The 18,531-nt window shown below is 36.6% G+C and overlaps 1 protein-coding gene across 1 annotated transcript in view; it reads right to left on the reverse strand.

Annotated features, from left to right (window-relative positions):
- Positions 1-268: 268 nt before the first annotated feature.
- Positions 269-18,531, reverse strand: part of LOC123529383 (transmembrane protein 87A-like) — a 69,526-nt gene continuing 51,263 nt past the window's right edge. The window contains exons 15-18 of the mRNA XM_045309699.2: positions 17,441-17,517; positions 15,615-15,676; positions 14,928-14,980; positions 269-11,548 (exon numbers count right to left, since the gene is read on the reverse strand). Of these exons, the coding sequence (XP_045165634.2) occupies positions 11,479-11,548; positions 14,928-14,980; positions 15,615-15,676; positions 17,441-17,517 (262 nt within the window). The 3' untranslated portion in view covers positions 269-11,478. The remainder of the gene's footprint in view (positions 11,549-14,927; positions 14,981-15,614; positions 15,677-17,440; positions 17,518-18,531) is intronic.

The raw sequence follows: 18,531 nt of genomic DNA on the forward strand, positions 1-18,531 counted from the left end.
GCGTTAGTTTGCTGGACCTCTCTGTGTCTGACGCCTAGCCCTTTTTAATGGAAATCCTCAGATGTACCAGAATTTGAGCGCCTGGAAGGTATCAAACCTACTACCTACACGATCAGTGTCAAGACTAGACGAACAGCGGCACTGTTGCAGCATATCATTGTTTAACCATTTCAATATAACGTTACAGAAATTAAGCTGTGAAAGAAAATTTTAACAGATTGCGAGCCTACGACTACTTTTTTTATCAAGGAAAAAAAGAAAAATAAACGACTTATTAATATATTTATTGCAATCACTTGCAACTTTACAAACCACTTATATACAAACATTATTTACATCAACAGAAATAATAATATAATTCTAACAAAGTTACATGCATTACTACACTTGTCAGGTAGCATCTATCTGGAACATAATCAACAATTTTAAGAAAGAAATGAATGGAACATTAAAAACAAGAGGGCCATGAAGGCCCTGTATCGCTCACCTGACCTATTGACCTAAAGATCATTAAGATTAACATTCTGACCAAGTTTCATTAAGATAGGGTCATAAATTAATGTGGCCTCTAAAGTATTAACTAGCTATTCCTTTGATTTGATCCCGTGACCTAGTTTTTGACCCGACATGACCCAGATTCGAACTTAAAGATCATCAAGTTTAACATTCTGACTAAGTTTCACGAAGAAACAGTCATAAATGTGACCTCTAGAGTGTTAACAAGGTTTTCCTTTGATATGACCTAGTGACCTAGTTTTTGACCCCACCTGACCCAGATTTAAACTTGACCTAAAGATCATCAAGACTAACATTCTGACCAAGTTTCATTAAGATATGGTCATAAATGTGGCCTCTAAAGTGTTAACTAGCTTTTCCTTTGATTTGACCTGGTGACCTAGTTTTTGACCCGACATGACCCAGATTCGAACTTGTCCTAAAGATCATCAAGTTTAACATTCTGACTAAGTTTCATGAAGATACAGTCGTAAATATGGCCTCTAGAGTGTTAACAAGGTTTTCCTTTGATTTGACCTAGTAACCTAGTTTTTGATCCCACCTGACCCAGATTTAAACTTGACTTAAAGATCATCAAGATTAACATTCTCACCAAGTTTCATTAAGATAAGGTCATAAATGTGGCCTCTACAGTGTAAACTAGCATTTCCTTTGATTTGACCTGGTGACCTAGTTTTTGACCCTACATGACCCAGATTCAAAATGGACCTTAAGATCATCAATATTAACATTCTGACCAAGTTTCATGAAGATACAGTCATAAATGCGGCCTCTACAGTGTTAACAAGCTTTTCCTTTGATTTGACCTGGTGACCTAGTTTTTGACCCAAGATGACCCAATATCGAAATCGTCCAAGACTTTATTGAGGATAACAATCTGATCAAGTTTCATTAAGATTGGGCCAAATTTGTGACCTCTAGAGTGTTAACAAGCTTTTCCTTTGATATGACCCAATATCAAACTCGTCCAAGATTTTATTGAGGGTAACATTCTGACCAAGTTTCATTAAGATTGGTCCAAAAATGTGACCTCTACAGTGTTAACAAGCTTTTCCTTTGATTTGACCTGGTGACCTAGTTTTTGACCCCAGATGACCCAATATCAAACTCGTCCAAGATTTTATTGAGGGTAACATTCTGACCAAGTTTCATTAAGATTGGGCCAAAATTGTGACCTTTAGAGTGTAAACAAGCTTTTCCTTTGATTTGACCTGGTGACCTAGTTTTTGATCCCAGATGACCCAATATCGAACTCGTCCAAGATTTTATTGAGGGTAACATTCTGACCAAGTTTCATTAAGATTGGGCCAAAAATGTGACCTCTAGAGTGTTAACAGTCAAAATGTTGACGACGGATGGACGGACGGACGATGACGGACGACGGACACAGGGCGATCACTAAAGCTCACCTTTGAGCACTTCGTGCTCAGGTGAGCTAAAAACAAGAATGAAATAGTGGCCCTAAGTTGATCATTTGACTTTGAATATATGTTCATCACACTGAATCATGAATGGTAACTATTGTGTTTAGTATTACAAAAAACATAAAACAGGTCAAGTGTCCTCATCTGAAAAAAAAAAGATTGGCGACCATACCACTGGCACCAGATCAGAAAGAAAATGCCTCCGTACGTGTTATACCCTACCCCTAGGTATTCTATAAGAACCATGGTCGTGAACGGGAAAATATACTAACCCATTTCAATCGCGTATTTCATACCTAAAACACGCAGTGCGGTAAATGTGTACTATTGATATCAAACAAGTGGTAATTTATCTTCCGTTGTGTACCGGTCACATTTCTTCAATACTTCTTATCTTCGAAAAACAATGTGTAGTTTACAGTTTTTTCAAAGGTACACAAAAAACTTGCTTGAACTTCCCTGGTGAAGTTCCGGTCTAGATTACAGACACACTCTGATTGGCTGATGTGGAAATGTATGTCAGTCGTCATTTTACTACACGTGTACGCTAAAATGTTCATATGCAGCATAAATGTGCAAAATGAATTAAACAAACAGAATAGATGTATACCAATGTATGATTTCAAATTCAAAATCATATACAAGATGAATTTCATTCATCATTTCGAGTCTTATCGTAAAACTGTAAATATATTGCATTCTGTTTTTGTTTGTTTACATTTCGCTTAACATGTGCACACTGCCATGACCTCTAGACCGGATGTTCATTAGGGGAGTTCACGCAAGTTTTTTCTGTAACGTTGACTAAAGCATGAAATATATGGAGCATCTCTGCAATATGGAATATTGGGACAATGTGACTGGTGCACGATGGAAGATAAATTATCGCTTGTTTAATATCAATAGTACACATTTACTGAACTGCGTGTTTTAGGTATGAAATACGCGATTGGAATGGGTTAGTATATTTTCCCGTTCATGACCATGGTTCTTATAGAATACCTAGGGGTAGGGTATAACACGTACGGAGGCATTTTCTTTCTGATCTGGTGCCAGTGGACCATACAAGGATACTACGAGTATGAAAAATAAAATTTTATGAAGATCCACTAAGCAGTTCAAGAGAAAAAACCCTTCTAAAATAATTCTATATTTAACTCTAGGGCCTCCATTTGAAAAGAGGACTTTTTTAAAAAGGCTACAGACCAAGTTTGATGAAGATCCATCAAATGTTTCATGAGAAGATGTTTTGAAGGTATTTCTATTTTTAGCTTTATCGACCCCTTTGAAAAAAAAATGTAGCGAACCCTAAAATGATGCTTCATCCTAAGTTTGACGAAGATCTATCAAGTGGGTCATGAGCAGAAGTTGTTTAAGGGTATTTCTGTTTCTTGTGCATCTGGCATCTAGAAGGGGTATAGTTCCCCTATTTCCTCAAATTTGGCAGATGACTTTAAAATGATGCTACAGACCAATTCTGATGAAGAGCCATCATGTAGTTCATGATAAGAAGAAGTTGTTTAAATGTATTTCTGTTATAGTGCAACTGGCATCTAGAAGGAGTCAAGTGACCCTGTTGGAACAAAGGGTTTGAGAGAGGACCTTATAATGATGCTACAGACCAAATTTAATGAAGATCCATAAGGCAATTCATGACACAAAGGGTTTGAGAGAGGACCTTATAATGATGCTACAGACCAAATTTAATGAAGATCCATAAGGCAATTCATGACACAAAGTTGTTTAAAGGTTCATCTTGCCACTCAAAACTATACATGTGGTCCAAATTTGAATGTTGTAGGTTATGGACAAGATTTTACGTTTTTCCCAATATTAGTCTATATGAACCATGTGACCCCTGGGGCCATATTTGAACCCAGGGAAATAATTTGAGCAATCTTGGTAGAGGACCACTAGATGATGCTACATATCAAATATCAAAGCCCTAGGCCCTGTGGTTTTGGACAAGATTTTCAAAGTTTTTCCCTATATAAATTATAAAATAATACAAAGGGCCATAACTCACTCAAAAATTGTTGAACCAGTCTGATTTTCAGCAGGACACAACTTGGGTACCAATACATCATTCTGACAAAGTTTGGTCAAAATTCCCCTTAGTAGTTTCCGAGGAGATGCGATAACGAGAAATTGTTAATGGACGGACTGACGACGGACCACGGACGCAGAGTGATTTGAATAGCCCACCATCATCAGATGGTGGGCTAATAAGCTTCTCTACATACTTTATGAAATAAACATTACAGTCTTAACTCTCACATTATTAGACTGACCAATGATATAATGCATCCAACAATGGTAGCCTCAGAATCATATGCCTGGGTGTATGACCAAAGATGTAGTTTTTTTCAGGGGAAAAAAATACAACGGTCAAGTTCATCTATATATATAGGTCAGTTTGTAGGTCTTGCCACATAGATAGTCGAGTGCGAGAATGAACAAAATTGGGTATTTATGTGGGCTGTAGTACCAAAAATGTTGTTAAGGTTTAAGTTTAAAGGTGAAGGACATATGAGGGTCAAGGTCATTTATATAATGGTCAGTTTGTAAATCATTCCACAAGGATTGTTCAGTGCGAGTATTAACTAAATCAGGTCATAAATGCGGGCTGTAGGCTCTTCGGTTTATATGTAAAGACAAACGGGCAGTTCAATCGCTATATGCCCAAGGGCATAAAAAACCTTAGTGCACTTCCAACTTCACATAGAAAGCAGGATTTCAAACTTAACCCACTCTTTCCCTGGCAGATAGATAGCAAGATATAAAAGCAACAAGAGTTGTCTAATGACAGCATACTCTGTTATTTGAAGACTATTTGCCTAACACTAGTTAAAAGACAAAACTTTAGCTGAAACAGGGGCATAACTTACACCAGAAATCTGGAACCTGGCTCAGAATGGCCAATACATGATGCAGGAGCCACCTCAAATCAATATGATCAAGCAATACTGATGAGCAATGTGTATCAAGTTTGGGGATCAGCTGTCAAAGCATATTGAAATCAATGAAATGAAATGAAACTGCAAACACACAGAGATACAAATGACCTGTGTATCACCTAGTATGTTCTTTTCAGTGTATGAAAATGACAAAATTTTAACAAAATAAAAGCTAGGAGAGATATAACTTGCACTGTGAGGTCATCTCATGATGCAGAAGATATGTGTGAAGTTTGAAAGCATTTGGCAAATGACTTTTGAGAAAGCTGCTTACATGTAAAATTCTATTCAAAATTACGTTACAAAGGGACACGATTTTGGCAAATTAAAAGCTACAGTTTGTAACTTGTCCTTTGAGATAATCTCATGATACCAGTGAAACATGTTAAATTTGAATGCATTTGGCCTACCAGTTTTAGAGAAACCTACTTATATGCAAGACTATTGTTGCCGACTTGGATGCTGACAAAAGCTTTACTCCTTGAAAAATTTTGAATAGGCTAAAAACTTCCTGGCTAAAATCAAAGTCACAGTATTAACCCTTAATTTCCAATCAATTTGCTTAATTATGTTTATCATGCACCGTCTTCTAGACTGATTATTTTGTGTGATGTGTATGTACGCAGAAAAATTTACCCTCGTAAAATCAAATGACTAAGGCATGATATGAACTTCTATAGTACGCTTAACTAAATAATATGTATGGTAACTGTAGGTATTAATAGAGATATAAATGATACAGTACTGCACTAATGAAAGAAGCAATTTTTCTATCTGGGATGCATCAATTGACTGTATTCAGTGACATACATCTGAAACCATTAAAGTGCAATAAATTCATGAATGTCATTCATAAGTCACCTATGAAAATATGTATGTGCCCACATGTTAAACTTTTCACCCTAATGAAACCTCATAAATATACTAAATTATATAGTCATAATTACTGTAATAAAAGTGTCTATTAAAATGCATAATGCATAATACAATTAACTTAGTAACATATTTATAATTCTGAGAAACAATATACTTCTTGTATAATGCTCTATATTATAATGGATGTCCCTTGCAGTTGGTGCAGGTACATGTATGTCATGTAGGAACTGCACAATTTTATCTTCTCTACAAATTTTAGACAATTTCTTCTTGGGGAGAAATTATAACTATCAGATCGGATGGCATACCAGTCACACTTGCTACGATATCTATATGTCTTAATCAATTGCTGTATAAAGAAAATAATTTAAAAAAAATATTTAAGTCCTGATGGTCTGTATATTGTCATTTTATTATTCCGAAACAATAAAGGGTAGTTGAGGTTATTGAAATAAGCAATTGCAATTTTTGTTCTCGTGCAACAATGTACCATGTATATGTTTTATGTACAGTGAATAAAAAGTGAAGAAGAAAAAACAAACCCGTTTTACATTCTAGATACCATCCGAGTTCAGATTCAAATAAGATTTGTAGTAAACAAGATGTACATATAAAATTGGTATACATGTACTCCGATATGAAAATCACATGTTTAAATATCACGGGTTACGACGTGTAGATATTAAGGTGCTGTATAGCGAAATTTCCTATGCTACGCTCGAACGAAAATGCGATATTACGTTAAAAAAAAGGCCGGTCCCTTTGCTTTTCGTAGGATCGCGATTGTACTGTAATTATAGGAGAAAAAATTAACCACTAACTTGTGTCATAGTGTACAGCATATGTGTTTCGAATTTAATTACTAGGTTTTCATACTTTAATTACTGTTTACACCCAGCTAAATGATAGTGACACTTTGCACTCTAAAGCGTTTTCACGCCGTTATGGAAGGTGTGAAAACTTAGATGATACAGGTATTCATAAAATCGCAACTAAAACAAGAGCCATGTTAGACATGGCCAATCCCCCCGCCGGGCATGTTATAACTGAAGGCTAAAGTTCCTGGCAAGTTAGTGTCTGAAAGTATTAATTTTGGGGAAAGCTTTGAAGAACCATTTAGTTGTGGTCCGCATCAGGGGTTTTAAAGATGTGGAAGAAAGAATAAGTCAGTGGTGAGGTGGTTTACTGCTAAATTTTATTAATTTTCATGAACAGTACAGCTATGATGTTTTTCTATATGGCTACTGTAAAAAGAAGGAATGGAAAGCTAACAGGGAATACGAGTGCCAGAATGTCACAATATATGCCCGTCACAGCAAATTTCTTTACTCTTGCAGCTGTATTTGCAAATGGAATTTTAATTTTGTGGTTGTTTAGTAATCATTGTAAGTCTTTTGTTTTTCTAAGTCCACAAAAAACTCCTTACCAGGTAGAGATATCTTAAAATACACGTAAAATTGGAAAGTAACATCCATGTTGTACCACAGAAAAGTGGTCTTGTTTTTTCCCTACGGTCAATTATAAAAATGTTACAATATAAGTTATTTATAGTAACAACTAAGGGAAGTTAATCTTAAAAAAAAAAAAAAAAAAAAAAAAAAAAATTGCAAGTCCACAAAAAAATCTTTACCAGGTAGAGATTGGTCAAAATACACCTCAAAATTGGATGTAGCATGCATGTTGTACTACAGAAAAGTGGTCTCGATTTTTCCCTACGACTAGTAATGAAAAAGTTACAATAAAAGCTATTTAAAGTAACAACAAAGGGAAGTAATTCTAAAGAAGGGAACTGCGCATGACACTTCGTCTCATGATGGTGTATAATTGTGCCAAGTTACATCAAAATCCCTCCATGCATGAAGAAGAAATGCTTCGGACAATGTCATTCTTGTATCTGACCTTTGGCCTCTAAGTGTGACCTTGACCTTAGACCTAGGGACCTGGATCTTGCGCATGACATTCTGTCTCGTGGTGGTGAACATCTGTGCCAAGTTATATCAAAATCCCTCTATGCATGAAGAAGAAATGCTCCGGACAAATTTTTTTTAAGAAAATATGATAAAGGGGAATAACTCAAAAAATAGGCAAGGCAGAGTTATTGTTCTTGCACACTGCACTTTCTCCCAATGTGTTCTATCAGTGTATGAAGTTTGAAGAAAATCCCTCCAGTACTTTTGGAGTTATGCTCCGGACAAACTTTTTAAGAAAATAAGATAAAGGGGAATAACTCAAAAAATAGGCAAGGTAGAGTTATTGTTCTTGCACATTGCACTTCCTCCCAATGTGTTCTATCAGTGTATGAAGTCTGAAGAAAATCCCTCCAGTACTTTTGGAGTTATGCTCCGGACAAAATTTTTTAAGAAAATAAGATAAAGGGGAATAACTCAAAAAATAGGCAAGGTAGAGTTATTGTTCTTGCACACTGCACTTCCTCCCAATGTGTTCTATCAGTGTATGAAGTTTGAAGAAAATCCCTCCAGTACTTTTGGAGTTATGCTCCGGACAAAGATCGTTGCGGACGCACTCACGCACGCACGGACGGAGAGCATTTCTAATATCCCCTTCGCCTTTGGCGGGGGGATAAACAAGTTGAAAACAGGCTTTAAGGGCATAACAATACATTCGTAGGAGCGCATTTTTCGTAAAATTGCATTTTCGTCAAACCGCAACTTTGTTACATTGAAATAAGATGGAAAGCAGCCAGGGTCACAACACCTTTTCGTAGTATACCGGTATTTCGTTAAATTGTGATTCGTAGCATCGCAAATGCACTGTATTCTAAAGACGCTTTTGTTGAATGTCTAATTATCCTGGATGGAAGTGTATCAAGGTGTTGTATGTACTAAATCACTAACGACCCAGCAACAGTTTGTACAATGACACTGATCTTGTGTGTATATTAGCGAGCAGAAAATACTGTCTCGGAAATATTGGTATAACCCTGCTTTCCAGCGATTTATCCAAATAATGTTGTCACTAAGTCTGTGATACTGAGAGTCAAATCAAGGACTAGCAGGTGCTTGAATCCATCACCTACTTTATGTCATCCCTTTAAATATGCATATTACAACAGCATCTCTTGATGCAGGGATCTGTTCATATTCACAATTGTAAAATATCTTTTAATGTTTTCAAATATACTTTTAATAAAATGATTAACATTCATTTGTAAGTTCAATACTGCTTTTAAGAAGCATTAACCAAATTATGCTAACTTAATTAAAATGCGCTATTAATGCATATACATTAATTTGCACTTCACAATTGTAAAAAAATAGGACATGACATTGTTACATGTATACCAGTTATTCTGTCATGAATGACTCCATAATGTTTCCATTCATGAAACATAGGTGGTATCAATGTATCACCTCAACATTAATCATTACAAGCTATAAATGCTAATGAGTTGAGCAGAACTGTCAATTATCTTTCAAATTATGGAAGTACTAAAGTAATGGTTCCCAATCCATACTCAATCAGACAATGTACTCGACAGCAGTCATGCAATGCTAGCATAAACAAGAATGTCTTTCCAAATCATTGGAAGAACCACAGAACCTAATGGACTCTTAGGAAAATGTCTTGAACAATTAACATTATGTTGTATACCACATTTCATGCTTTAGTGAAATGTAATTGCCAAGTAACTTAAGATACGGAGTGGAAATGCTATTTGTACCAAAACTTTTCACCAACAACAGAGTCATGGTCTAGTCTGTAAACATCTGATCTATGTAACCATGACCTTTAAGCTAGACCTTAGTCACAGGCACCATAATAAATCTTTGAAATTCAAGTGAAGCCTTGATCTGGGAGCAATGGACATAGATCCCATGCACTACAAGCTGCTTTGAAATACCACCCTCTTTCTGCTTCAAACCTTATAAAACACACTCAAAACATGATTGGTGCAATTTGTTTCCCTTATCAAGTATACTTTGAAATATATTAAATGGGCCAAGCATCCACAATGAAAAACATTTTGGAGGACCATATAATGATGCTACAGACCAAGTTTGATGAAAATCCATTAAGCAGTTCACGAAAAGAAGTCACTGAAAGGTGTTTTTTTTCTATTTTTAGCTCTGGCGGACGCTTAAAGAGGCCAAGCTAAAACATTTAAACAGGCTTTGGACTATGCCAGGATGCTACCAGCTTACTTTGGTGCAATTCTGATCATCTCTAAAAAAGCGCAAATGGAAGGACGACAGACAGAATACAGACGGACAGAGAGTGATCAAAATAGCTTGACCAAAGCATTTCGTGCTCAGGTGGGCTAAAACGTTAACCAGAAACTGCAGGATTTTTTAACAACCTGATCATTTTGTATACCTAAGTTTATACAGAAACATCAAAGTAATTATAATTTATTGTTTACAATGATATTTGAAGATCAACAAAATAATGAAATGTGTACATATGAAAGAACAAATACAGTCAACCCTGTGATTAACACCACCAATATACAGTAACCACAATACTTCTGAAGACCATTTGTTTAATTTCCAACAACTGCCAAGCAGTTTACCTGTGAATTAAGACCAACTACAATAGAACAGCCCGTGTTGGCACTTGACATAAAGTGTGACTATACATATTTATCTCTTATTATGAACAGAGGATTATAACATATTCCACAAGCATAAATAAGATTCGTGAATTACACATGAAAAACAAAAATTCAGTTTCCCCCCAACAGAAATTTATGTGACATTTAATACATGGAGGTATACATTCACACAATGAAATTCACTGCTTACCCCAGTACAACATACATCAAAAATGTAAAATAGATAACAGAATAGTCTTCTATATTCCCATAAGGATTAACTGAAGCACCTGAATTGATCCCACGGCTTCAGACCACCACATTTATCCTACTAAGCACCATACAAATGAAGATCAGGACAATACTGATTCGTTGATCAGGACAGTTCAGGTCACAGTGCAACTTCCCAGGAAGAAGGAAGTCATGTAGAATGCCCCTCTACACTTTACATCAGGCACGAGTTGGCAAAAAGATGGAAACAAGGACTGTGTGAAGTGGGTGCTTTTTTCAATTGCTTTTTTTACTTTTTCCATCCATAAAAATTTCATTAAATAAAGATAAACACATTATGCTGTTCAAGAAATGTCTGAAAGATCAGCTTTTCAACCATTTGCTTAAACTGCTTCAGAGAAGTAAGGTGTTTAATGGAATAAATATGGTATGTCATTGCTTGAAGCTATAAAATATATGGTTTAAAGACGGTCAAACTCCTGATTCAACACAACCTTTCCCATATATCAGACTAGTTCAGGTTGAGCACAATATCATACAAATTTATACAGTGTAAGTATGTCTCATACAAATTTCTTTCAACAACAAAAAAACTAAACACAGATGCAAAATACATACAAGAAAATTCTACAATAAAGTCTTAAAACAGAATGTATATAAAAACTTCAACACTTTTCTCAACATTTCCTAAGAAGCATCTTTATTTATCTCATAATTTGGCTGTAACTAAAAGCTTGTCCAGAACCAAAAATCCAACTTAAAATGTGTCAACCCAAGCTAGAAGAACATTATGGATGTAGAATGAGTCCCTAACTACCAGTCATACAGGAAAATCCAACATGTACAACTGTGGTAGTACAGACCGAGTCCATAGATAATATATACAGAAATCACAGTCAATGTTAAAGGATCCCACACAAGGTTATTGCATCTTTGACATTTCGTATTTCACTGTCATGATTTCCTCATCAGATTCAATCAATGTCTGCGCTCTGAAATATATAATCAGTGGTGTTATTAATGCCTCTCCTTCATACAGTGTAAAAATTTTATTTCTTTTTCTGCTGAATTTTTCACTGCACTTTTAAAAACAAGGAGCTGCGTTCAGTAAACGCTTGATGCCCCTGATGGCATCCTTGTCGATACAAAGCAACCCAAGTCCAAAACGAGGTCAAGTTCAAGGTCAAACTGAGGTCATGTGATATCTGAAGATGAGGAATGGTCACAGGTTACATCTGCATTAGTATCAAGTCATTCTAGTAAGGGGTATTGATACTAGACGAAACGGTCCCATTTGGTTAACCTTGTATGGACGACGGATGGACGGATGAACGGACGGACGAACGAACGGACAGGAAAATCACTATGTGCCGGGGGCATAACAAGAGGATCATAATGACCCTATTTTGCTCACCTGTTAAACTTGGCCTTGGAATCATCAAGATAAACATTCTGACCATGTTTCATGAAGACAGGGTCATAAATGTGGCTTCTATAGTGTTAACAAGCTTTTCCTTTGATTTGAGTGGTGACCTAGTTTTTGACCCCATATGACCTAGTTTCTAACCTGGCCTAGAAATCATCAAGATGAACATTCTGACCAAGCTTCATGAAGATAGGGTCATAAATGTGGTCTAAAGAGTGTTAACAAGCTGACCAAGTTTCATGAAGATAGGGTCATAAATGTGGCCTCCAGGTTGTTAACAAGCTTTTCCTTTGATTTGACCTGGTGACCTAGTTATTGACCCCACATGACCAAGTTTCAAACTTGGCCTAGAGATCATCTAGATAAACATTCTGTGCAAGTTTGTATCAAATCAAAGCATAAATGAAACCTCTATATGGCTGAAAGGGCCAATATAGAAAATTTTACCCCTTTTGCAGTAACTCTAGAGCCCATGACCGAATCTAGCCGGTTTTTGAAAGGAACCGAGATATTATTGTGACTTAAGTTGTGTGTAAGTGTGGTTAAACTCAAATGTAAAATGTCACTTCTATTGTGTTCACAAGGTAAAAATTAACAAATGTTGGCTCTTTCAGGGGCCTTAACTCTGAAACCTGTGATTGGATCTGCCGGATTCATCATGGAATCCAAAATCTATTGTTGTTAAAGATATTTTGCAAGTTTGTATCAAATCTAACCATAGATGAAGTCTCTATATGGCTGAAAAAGCAAGAATAGCACATTTTGGCCCTTTAACTCTGGAACCCATGATGGGATCTGGTCAGGAACCGAGATATTATGCCAATACAAGTTGTGTGCAAGTTTGATTAAAATCAATTCCAAAATGTGGTCTCTATCGTGTTCACAAGCCAAAAATAGCAAACTTTGGCCTTTTAAGGGGCCATAACTCTGGAACCCATGATGGGATCTGGCCAGTTTTCGAAAGGAACTGAGATTTTATGCCAATACAAGTTGTGTGCAAGTTTAATTAAAATTGATTGCAAAATTTGGTCTCTATCGTGTTCACAAGCCAAAAATAGCAAATTTTGGCCCTTTAAGGGGCCATAACTCTGGAACCCATGATGGGATCTGGCCAGTTTCAAAAGGAACCAAGATATTATGCCAATACAAGTTGTGTGCAAGTTTGATTATAACTGATGGCAAAGTATGGTCTCTATCCTGTTTACAAGCCAAAGTAGCAAATTTTGGCCCTTTAAGGGGCAATAAATCTGGAACCCATGATGGGATCTGACCAGTTTTCGAAAGCAACCGAGATATTATGCCAATACATGTAGTGTGCAAGTTTAATTAAAATTGAATGCAAAATATGGTCTCTATCGTGTTCACAGAAATTGTGGACAGACGACGGGCGATCAAAAAAGCTCACCTTGTCACTACGTGACAGGTGAGCTAACAAGAGCTGTCAGATGACAGCACGCTTGACTATTCAAAGGCCTGTCAATAAAATGGATTTTATAAAAGTACTGATACAACTGTGTCACAGTATGCAGGGATCATCCTAGGTCACAATTTTAGGGAGAAGTGACTTCTCCTTCCGCAGAATTTAGGGAGAAGTTGAGGAATTTAAGGAGAAGAATCGGCATAGCATTCAGTTTCCTGCCTATATATATCCACTTTCTATGGGTCTAGCTGTAACTTATAAACAGTAATTATTTAAGAAAATTGATTTTTGCATTATCATTTTCATGAATTTCTAAATAAAGTATAAACTTAGCTATGAAAAAGTCGCCTTTAAATTTTTATCCGAAATTTACATGTCCGAAACTCGTAATTTAACAGGTGCACGATCAAAACGCCGTGAAATTTTTCATTCATATTTCGATTCTCGTGCTTTTATAATGCCTGATTTTTGCATTTATACATTTAATTCATTTATTTATTTATTTTTTCGAAATAACACCAAACTCGTAGGTAATGGCGATCTTTTTACAATATTTTGTACGGCAGTTCTGACGTCCGCAAAATCATTTTTTTATCCGCAGTACCCGAGCAATTCATTTACAGAAATTGACCGTAATCATGGTAATTGAAATAAATTTTGAAGTAATCTTTAATAAAATGAAAGAATAATATACAACTGCAGCATAAGATCATGCTCTCGTTAAGTTTATCGGCTTTTTACACGCCGATTGAAAATTTTCAAAATGGCGGCGGCTTACAATATTATTGATTGACACTGTGGGATATTAACGCTACGATTGGCTGAAGTCTGACAGGCGAGTAGGCGGGGTTGACTATGGATTTATCGATAATTTAATCTAGAATATGCATAAAGTTTTACAACTTTAAGTAAACAGATAATCACTCGCTGAAAAACTCGGCGATTCGGATTTCGCCCGGAGGCGATAATTAGGCGAAGTGGCCGACTTAAAAGCGACGATATCGCTCAAATCGCCTTGTAGGATGATCCCTGGTATGGGTTAAAATGATAAAACCTGCTGTAATTTACAAGTACTTGCAATGGCAGAAATTTGTATGCAGTATTTACACATTAACCTTTAGCCTGCTGGCAGCAAGTGATTCTGCCTATGCAACCAGTGCAGACCAAGATCAGCCTGCACTTTTGTGCAGGCTGATCATGGTCTGCACTGTTCACTATTCAGTCTGTAAATTTTCAGTGAACACCCCTTCAAATAATTAATGGTACTGCCCAAATTGAATGATAGACCAGTCCATTTTAGATATTTAACAGGGTAAGGGTCAACTACAAAAGGGGCATAGTTCTGTTAAAATACAAGTCCAAGATATGTGACCTTATACACTGACCCTTAACATAGCTTTGTAGTCTCAATCCAATAGTCCTAGTACTTAGAAAGATTTTAAGTTGCATGCAAAACCTCAATATGAGCTAAATAGACTAAGTAGATAATTCTGTATCCTTGGGTAAATGGGTATATCACACTTACTTGTCTGATAAAGTTGATGGAATATTTTCTTCAACCCACTTCAAATCATCCTCCTGTGTCAAATATACATGTTTAACTTTAATATTGTGTTATATAAATGAATACAGAATACTACTACAACAGCTGGAAGATAATTTTCTGACAATGAATTTTGTTTTTGTTGGGTTCAACATCGCACCGACACAATCATAGCTCATATGGCAACTTTTCAGCTTATTACAGTGAATGAAGACCCCAGTGCCCCTCCGTGCAATATTTCATCATGAGCAGGCACATGGGTAGAACCACCAACCTTCCGTAAGCCAGCTGAATGGCTTCCTCACATGAAGAATTCAACGCCCACATTGAAAGCTGTATAGACACTTACCATTATTAAACATAACAATACAATTAAAGGAAATGAACTGGAAGAAAGGCATACTCTAGTTCTATCGACATGATTGTGTCAAATATCAGCTAGTAACAGACTAGACCTATTTCCTTTTGGATGTACTGAAAGTCTAAAAATTTCCATGTTGGGTCAGAAATCTACCTGAATTATTTAAGAATTCAATAAAGTACACAAAGAGCTTCTTTCTTTAACCTCAACTGTAACCTTACCTATATTTATGACAGTTTGGTTAAATAAACAATGTTAATACAGTTTAATAAATCACACAATTTATTATACATATAAATATAACTTACAATAGAGTTTTGTTTTTGTTTTGGAGATCCATTTGCCTGCTTGGTTCTATTTTTCATACCAGCTGCAAAATAAAAATATGTTACATCTAGGGATGGGAACGAATACTGAAATCAATATTCGAATATTCGGTTTGCCATATTCGAATATTCGGTTAGTTTTAATGGAAGCTTTAAATTCTTATTAAGTGATTGGCATATACACAACGTATTCATTTGTTTAAAGCGTGGATAATCGTAAATAAGGCCAAAAAAATATTTGTTTCGGGTAACCCGATCCTACATAGCGAAACCCGCCGATCCTAGCGTTTTATTTCACGATTCTGTCAGTATAATCATGAACATATTTAACTAATTCAGGGTTTTAGCTTCAAAATGATACAAAAAATCAAAAAGATTATAATTTAGACCGTCGCAATTTTATATAAAAATAGCAGGTCGTCCCATTTAAACACGTGACGCGCTGTTGTATTACCGCCGCCATTTTGAAAAATTTCAATCGGCGTGTAAAAATCGTCGTGTAAAATGCAAGTAAGGCAGACTTAAACCTCCTTCAACATGAACTTGTGCATCAATCATACGTTTTTCTTGATTTTATTATTAACTACTTCAAAATTTAATTCGAATACGGCCGATTGCGGATGAAAACCGATTCTGCGGATGGTTTGAAACGTCGTACAAAATATTGAGAAAAGATCGACAATATCTACAAGTTTGGTATTGTTTTCGAAAAAATAAATTCTACAACTTGTTACACAAAACAGGCGCCAATTAAAATGAACAAAAGATAAAAAGATATCACATTTACGCCTAATACAAACTGTTAATCCGTAGCGATAACCCCAGGTAATTATGCATTGCAATTTTCTTGTTAATTGGACATCTTTTGACATGCATCTGACACATTGACGCCTGTTGCAAACTGTTAATAAGTAACGATGGCCCCTGCCAATTATGCATTGCTATTTTCTTGTTAATTGGACATCTTTTGATACATGATAACCTAACATGACATGGTTTTATTCTGTAGAATTAGCATGCTCATATTGCCCAAAATCAATGATACTTATTTTGAAAAAAAAAATACAATAATTTACGAATATTCGAATTTGATTTTCATATTCGAATATTCGACCGATTTTCGAATATTCGAACATTCGTTCCCATCCCTAGTTACATCTTTATTTGTACAGTTTTAAGTTACTTTCCATGGAATTACAAGCATTGATCTTTTTTTTACAGTTTCAGACTACGCAAACAGCACTTGTTTTATTCAAATTCCTTTTTGTTACTTTGTTATCGCTTATTTTTCATGGAGTATGGAAACCTATTTACAGAGCATAGTATTTTTGTCGGTTTTCCAATTCGTTATAAAAATCCCCCGAGGTAAACAATCAACAGTGGCGACTGCAAGCAATAGTTCAGAGATTTCACTGAGATAATTTGACCATAACTTTTATGTTTTGCATTTACGATACATAAATTATTTTTCAACAGAATCATTAATCGTTTCTGTCTCCGTTTTTCTAACGGCATTGTTTACATCTGGAAATAGATGTTTGCGCATGTGCAAAGGTTAACTGTGCTATTTTCATAACTGCCAAGTCTCACAGAGTCATTAGTGGTTTCGTAGTGTTTCCCATTGAAATATTTAGAGTGTAACAATTGGGCTGGTGGGTAATGATTGGAGACAGCTATTTTTAAATGTAGACTAAAAGTTTTTATAATACTAAAGAAATCTTAAAAAGTTTTAATCATCTGGAAAGAGTTCCAAAGTTTAGATAACACCAAGTACAATAACTAAGAATGTTAAGATCAGTATAACATACCAAAGGCATCATTGAGAACTGACTCATCCTCCTCATCCTCATCATCCGCAGCATCAATCAAAGGTGAAAATGCATACCTATATAACAAATATATATGTCTTACTTTGCTTTTCATCTGAAGCAACATTAAAGATGTAAAGAAAATGAAAATCAAACTTCAGAATTTCATAATTATAAGCATCTGGAGTCAACAGCTATTTGTATCAGTCACCAGCTAGTTGTGCTAGTCACTATGTAGTTGTGCCAGTCAACTGCAGGTGGTAGGTGGTGCCGATCACCAGCTAGTTGTGCCAGTCACAAGCTAGTCGTGCTAGTCACAATCTGTTGTTCAAGTTACCAGCTAGCTGTGCCAGTCACAATCTTGTCGCTCTAGTCACCCGCTAGTTACGCCGGTCACCAGCTAGTAGTGTGGACACCAGCTAGTTGTGCCTGTCCCCAGCTAGTTGTGCCAGTCACCTGTAGGTGGTGCTGATCTGCAGCTAGTTGTGCCAGTCCTCAGCTAGTTGTGCCAGTCATAAGCTAGTTGTGCCAGTCACCTGTAGGTGGTGCTGATCACCAGCTAGTTGTACCAGTCACCAGGTAGCTGTTTCAGTCACCAGCTAGCTCTGCCAGTCACATGTTAGTTGTGCCAGTCACCAGCTAGTTGTGCCAGTCACCAGCTAGTTGTGCCAGACACCAGCTAGTTGTGCCAGACACCAGCTAGTTGTGCCAGTCACCAGCTAGCTGTGCCAGTCACCTGCTAGCTGTGCCAGTCCCCGTTAGCTGTGCCAGTCGCCAGCTAGTTGTGCCAGTCACAAGATAGTTGTGCCAGTCACCAACTAGTTGTGCCAGTCACCTGCTAGCTGTGCCAGTCACCAGCTAGCTGTGCCAGTCGCCAGTTAGTTGTGCCAGTCACAAGATAGTTGTGCCAGTCACCAACTAGTTGTGCCAGTCACCTGCTAGCTGTGCCAGTCACCAGTTAGTTGTGCCAGTCCCCAACTAGTTGTGCCAGTCACCAGTTAGTTGTGCCAGTTACCAGCTAGCTGTGCCAGTCACCAGTTAGTTGCGCTAGTCACCAGCTAGTTGTGCAAGTCACAAGCAAGTTGTCCTAA

The sequence above is a fragment of the Mercenaria mercenaria genome, chromosome 1 (genome assembly GCF_021730395.1).
Source record: "Mercenaria mercenaria strain notata chromosome 1, MADL_Memer_1, whole genome shotgun sequence".
NCBI lineage: Eukaryota > Metazoa > Mollusca > Bivalvia > Venerida > Veneridae > Mercenaria > Mercenaria mercenaria.